We start from the raw sequence: 6,036 nt of genomic DNA on the forward strand, positions 1-6,036 counted from the left end.
GAGAGAGAGAGAGAGAGAGAGAGAGAGAGAGAGAGAGAGAGAGAGAGAGAATGAATGAATGAATGAATGAGGGGGTCCAAGAATGGAGACTGAAACGCCTCAGTGAATTTGCAGAACCATTCACATCCCTGCCCCTTCCTCCAACTCTCCCTGAAGAACTGATCATTGGCTGGAGTCACGATAGCTGCTGGCATTCATCTGTTTCTTGGCAGCATCATTTATCACTGAGGCCAGGGAAAGCGCCTGTAATTCTCTCCGTTCACCTGCTTGGAACGATGCCACCCACCCGTCTTTGTGGGAAGCTCCTTTTAATAACAAGCCTGTAAACTTCCCAGAAAACAAGGGCACCGAGCTGAGCTTAGGAAGCACGGGTGCCCATGTGACTTGACCAAACAATCCTGGGATTCCCCTCCCCTTACCCAGCAGCCCAAGAGGAGATCCAGCCTAATCAGGCTACAGACACCTCGCCTTGCCACTGCTTGCTGCTGGTGCATTCACTGAGGAGCTAAGGCAGGCCGTGGACAGGTTGCTTCACACTAATTGGCTATTAAGGCTATTAAGCCTTTCCTTTTCCAGGTTCAGAAGACACTCTCTTCAATATTTTCTCCCTTGTTTTTGTCCCGGAAATTACTTCCACAGTAGATTTGTCACTGTAAAGGTTGTCAGTTGTGCCGTTAACTCACAGTTACCCACGGTAACTGGGGAGAGCAGTATTGCAGATAACTCACAGCCAAAGGCGCTTTCTGTCTAGCTCATAACGCGTGGTTCAAGGGCCTTGGTGGCAGCCTTCCCTCCCTAATTATGTTTGTCTTTGCTGCTTATTAAAATGAGTCTGATTGCCTCTGGGCCAGGCAGTTGGGTGAGGTGGAAATTCTGACACAGAATTTGTGAACATCTTTGGGGGAAATCCACAAGGCACACAGATAATCAAACTTGACTAGGTTTGGTTTCACAGTCTAATCACCCGTGATCAATTCCTTTGTTCCTGTGGGACTGAGCATGGGATGAGAAATAGTTGCAGTTGGGAGGGAAGGGGTCTTGACATTTAGATGAGAACACAGGACTGGGTGGTGGCCCAATATCATCACTGGTGGCCCAACGTTATCACTGGTGGCCCAACGTCATCACAGAGTCATGCTGGTTTCCCTACCTGGCTTTGCAATCTTGTGTTCTTCAATCAACAACCTACCTGTGCAAACCTCACAGTGTCCATCTCTACCTAGAGCTCCCTACGCTTGTTATTATGGCTGTTCACGTCCAGCCCACCCTCTCAGAGACAACCTGACCCTGTCCCCTTGAGGTTAGAGATGGGTACTGAGGTTGATACTGGTCACTGAAATGTACATAAACACTGGCCAATGGACATGTCACTTCTCAGCGTCAGCTGTGTTCGTTTCACACTCTGTCTGGCTTAACAATATCTGGCAGCATCTGAGATGGTGGTTGGCCCTCACTCTGTCACTGATGCCTGTGCTTTCAGCCACCGAGATTTTAATGTCCTTAGTTAACTTGGCATATCTGGCAATGTACATATCAAACTACACTGTGACTGAGTTTCATCTCTGTAAGCAGACAATGAACAACTAAAGGCTGGAATCATTTCTTCTTCAGCATGATAGATCCAGTACTAAGCACATGTAAAACAATTCTGTTGATTTGTTGACTATGACATTTTCTTCCTTACCTGCCCTTGCCATCTTCCAGTTTGTGTCTTTCTCCCAATCCCGGGGGCAAAGCTACAAAGGGTGACATATAAAAGCTGTGTCTGTGGACCAACAGAGCCAGAAGGAAGAACTCAAACACAGGGTGTCTTTGGAGGATGCATTCTTAGGCTCCATGTGTTTGGAATGTAAGAAGGTTTAAGGACAAAGAAGATTTCAAAAGGGAGCCTTGGGGCATTGACACAGACAGCATAGCATCCCCAAGGCTGGGATTCTGAGGGATCACATGTCATTCACTCTGGATTCCCAGGTCTACCATAACATCAGCATTTACTGATGACTTACCATGGGCCAGACACAGTTCCAACTTATTACAATTAACTTGTTGATTCCCCCAAGCAAACTTCTAAGACAGTTATGATTTATATTTCACAGATGAAGGAGCTAAAACATTGAGGTAAATTCCCTGTGGCCATGTTGAGAGTAAATGGTCTGCTCTTACTTCAAGCCCACTTGAACACTCCCATCATGCACGCTCACTCTTGTGTCCCACCCCTCCCTGTAAGCCACACTACCAACTCCACAGACTGCCATCCTCTGGAAACTTCTCCCTTCTAGAGCAACACGAAACAACCCTGCTCCCTTCTCTCCAAATCAGCACTCAAATATTTAAAGGCAGCAATCATGTGTCCCACAGGGTTCTCCTTCCCACTGTGAGCAGCCACAAGTCACTCAACACTTCCCAATACAACATAGCTTTAAGCCTTTCTCTATCCCTGCTCGGTGACTCACACATGCTGGGGACCAAAAAAATGTCAGTGAAGTCAGTGAAGTGGAACTGGTGACTCTCTGGCCTTTCAGTCTTGTCTGAGCTAATGCTGCTTACAACCCCCCAAGCACATTCCTTTCATAGTGTAAAGTGGAATGGAGATCTGCCGTAGGAACAGCTGGTTGGCTCGGTCCCTGCCCAGGTCCCCATATTGGACTGGTAAAGGATCTGCATGATCAGTGCTCCCTATTCTAATTCATCTACTCCTCCTTCTTCTTTGTCCCAGCCCTTTCTTGTCCAATCCCAGAGGCATGTTGAGAATGGCCTTTCCACTCACCATGGAGTTCATAGCAAAGTGATTGTGCTGTGTCTGGAGGTCTAGTGCATGCTGGTAGCTGACTCCGATCTCTGTGTGGCTCTGAAGAAATAACTCCTTGTTGTGGCTTATCCAGTCGAACATCTGGAAGGGAGAAGAAGGGACAGAGAGATGAGAAAGGTCATAGGTCAAGCAGGACAAAGCATTCAAAGCTACAGAGAAGAATACAGCCCTCCAGCCATTTCCCAGGGAGACGCTGCCATTGCCCTGGAGTCCAGGTGGGCTGCAGTCTGGTTTTACAGAAGAATCCTCATTACATTAGCATAAAAATTTACAAGAAGTTTCCATATCTCTACAGAGCCTAGGAAAAAAGAGACCGTGAGGGTGAGAATTGAGATGGGATGGTAGTGTTTATTATCCCAAGGTAGCTACTGACCCTTCGAAGTCTTTAGAAGGCTTCAAGGACAGGCACTGAGAGAGCCAGTGGGGAGGCCCAGCCCACTCATTCAGGTAGCTCTGTCTTCTCCAGGAAGCCCCCACACAGGAGACTCACCAGAGCCACAATTCCAGGAAGTTCCTAGCTCTTTTGGATGCCAGATCTAAGAACCAGTGCATGCTCCCTCCCAAGCATTCAGTTTGTCTCAGAAATAAGAGCGAGACACAGTCAACGCAATAAGAAAGTGCAGAAGCTTGCTAGAAGGTGCTGGGGAGCAGTGTCTCTTGCTTTGACAGTCTTGTGTGTCCCCGAGCTAGCTGCTGTAGCCAATGGAAAGGAGCAGGGTGGGGTCAAGGTGGCTGCAGCAAAAGGCCAGAGCCCTGACGGAGCTGGAACTCAGTACCTGTGAAGAAGGCCACTCTTCTCAGGCCATGTGCTCCATGTTTACATGCTTAGGGGTGTCTGTGTGTGCCTGTGTGTGTCTGTGTGTGGTGGGAGCACTGTAGCCACTCCCAGGGGGGTAAGAGGACCAGATAAGCTGAGACAGGGTTTGAAGGCTGTACCAGCTTTCTGGTGCTAGCTCTTCTCCTTACACAGAAAACTAAGTTTGCTTTTCCAGTTAAGTTCAACTAGTATGTATGGGATACCTGCCATGCCCAAGGTGGCAGAGGGTCAAAAATGTTGAAAAGGCGGTTCTTGAAATTAGGTGGCTTTTATAAAGTGTAGAAGCTGATGTGGATCAGATTCTGTTTGTTTGTTTGTTTGAGATTTTTCACACCGAGTATAATACATGTTCACCACTAACATCCCTCTCTTTCTTCCAACTCCTTCTGTGTGCCCCCAAATCCTCTTTCAAAATCATATGTATATGTATATATGGTGTATGTATGTATGATGTGGTGTGTGTGTGTGTGGTGAATCTATGTGTGTATGGTGTGTATGTGGTGTGTTTGTGTGTGTGTATGTAACTTAAATCACAACTCTAAAGGTCTATGAATATGTTAGGGTCTACTAACAGAGGAAAAGGAGCACCATACCCCCCCCCCCCCCGGAAAAGGGGATCCTATGTTAAGCCTTGACTTAGAAACCAGAAAGCTGAAGACCAGCAGGCTGAGTGATTGGACAAAGAGAGAATGGTGATACAGGATGGAGACTGGGACAACCCAATATGTCACAGGCACTGAAAATAACTCAGTGCCTCTTACTGTTGACAACATGTGGCTGAGGAGGCAGGTGCACAGACTGACCATGAAGAGCACATGCACATGAAGGGATGTGGACCACGTGTTGATAGCGAGGTGAGGGGGAGGCTCCTATAAAGTATAAATGAGCTGTGGCAGCAGGGTGGGGTGTGAACGAGGAGAGGCAGGTGTCATACTGGGGGGAGGGTGTGGCACACCAATCCAGGTACAGGTGAGGGCCTGGAGAAGCAGGAAGGTTTGAGAGCCCCCTTTGGTCAGGACCTCCCAAGGGCTCATTATCACTTGGGGAAGAGAGGGTGAGAGAGAGAGCTGGGGAGACTAGCCGTAGCACCCTGGTTCTGCACCCCCGAGTACCACCGTGGGAATCACCGAAGGGTGAGGATTAGAAACTGAGGGTGTGCAGAAATAGTGCTGCATTTGAGAGGCATAGGGAGATTTAAGTCAAGCATTCCTTATGCGCTGCTAGACTCATGTGTCTGGGGGCCGAGAGAGAGACATCAGGGCTACAACAACTCATGCCTGAGCATAAGAACATTAGCAGTCTGGAGGCTCTCCCTGAGCATAAGAACATTAGCTTGCAGTCTGGAGATTCTCCCACCGGAGCTACTCAAGTAGCAAAGGGCTTATTTCAGGCTGCAAGCTCCTGAACAGGCTGAGCAGATACCTGTGTTGGGTACAGCATTCTGAGTCTATCAGCCTTAGCGAGCCCCACACTGCAGGCAGCTGGCCAGGGCTCCCCCAATCCCTAGTTACCATTAAGAATGAAGGGGGGGGGAAAAGAAAAGTACTAGAATTTAGAGGATTCCCATTCTGCAAATTTTCACCTTAAAATTTTGTCCTCCAAACCTCATTTCAAAATAATTTCTCCCCCTCCTTCCTTCCTTACAAAAGAATCAATAAAGTTAATGAAAATCTGAAATGCAGGAGCCCTTGGAGCTTCTGATGACTCTGTTCCCCCTTGGCTATCTCAGTGGCCCAGCAGTGACCTTGTACTTTCTGTTGAATAACTAGTTAGATGTACACAAACAGGCAGAGGGGTGTGCAGCACTGCAATGATTACATTGCTGGGCACCGGGTCCCTGCTGGGCTACAGGGAGAGGTGGGCTGGACCCAGGCCAGGGAGGTGGGAAGCAGGGTAAAGCGGAAAAGGTAAGACATAGCTTGCTACAGCAGCTGTGCACTCTGCTGGGTCAGCGCCTCACAGACTGACGCTGGAACCCATGCCATCCCCAAATTCATATTCTGCTGATGGGTGACTTCCTGGTAGTGAGGCACCCTGACAAAGTCTATCTTATTCTGGAGAAACTGCTTCAAAGAAATAACACGTGTCAAAGGAAGACAGAAAAGGCCTGGTCTGGGCACTAGATGGTCTCATGAAAATACATGCTCTTTTTAAAGTTTGTGGTCGAAATTTTTATATTTATTATATTTTAATTTAATGTTACACTAAATATTAATATATTAAATGATAGCACATATTATTACATTTATATATTATATTTATAAATATATTTTATATACTTAATATATCTTATTAAATAATACATTATGTCATATATTCTGATCTATAATACATTACATATTCTGATTTGCAAGGGCCAGCATTCCTTAGAATGGGGGTGAACATCCTGGCTTAGAAATGGCACATTTTT

General features: G+C 47.0%; 1 protein-coding gene across 23 annotated transcripts in view; it reads right to left on the reverse strand.

Moving 5' to 3' along the window:
* Kalrn (kalirin RhoGEF kinase) overlaps positions 1-6,036 on the reverse strand; it is a 603,889-nt gene that overhangs the window by 360,904 nt on the left and 236,949 nt on the right. For all 23 annotated transcript variants that reach the window (XM_029544638.1, XM_029544643.1, XM_029544642.1 and 20 more), the window contains exon 6: positions 2,768-2,890. In XM_029544638.1, coding sequence (XP_029400498.1) covers positions 2,768-2,890 — 123 coding nt within the window. The remainder of the gene's footprint in view (positions 1-2,767; positions 2,891-6,036) is intronic.

This window comes from Mus pahari, chromosome 12, assembly GCF_900095145.1.
Source record: "Mus pahari chromosome 12, PAHARI_EIJ_v1.1, whole genome shotgun sequence".
NCBI lineage: Eukaryota > Metazoa > Chordata > Mammalia > Rodentia > Muridae > Mus > Mus pahari.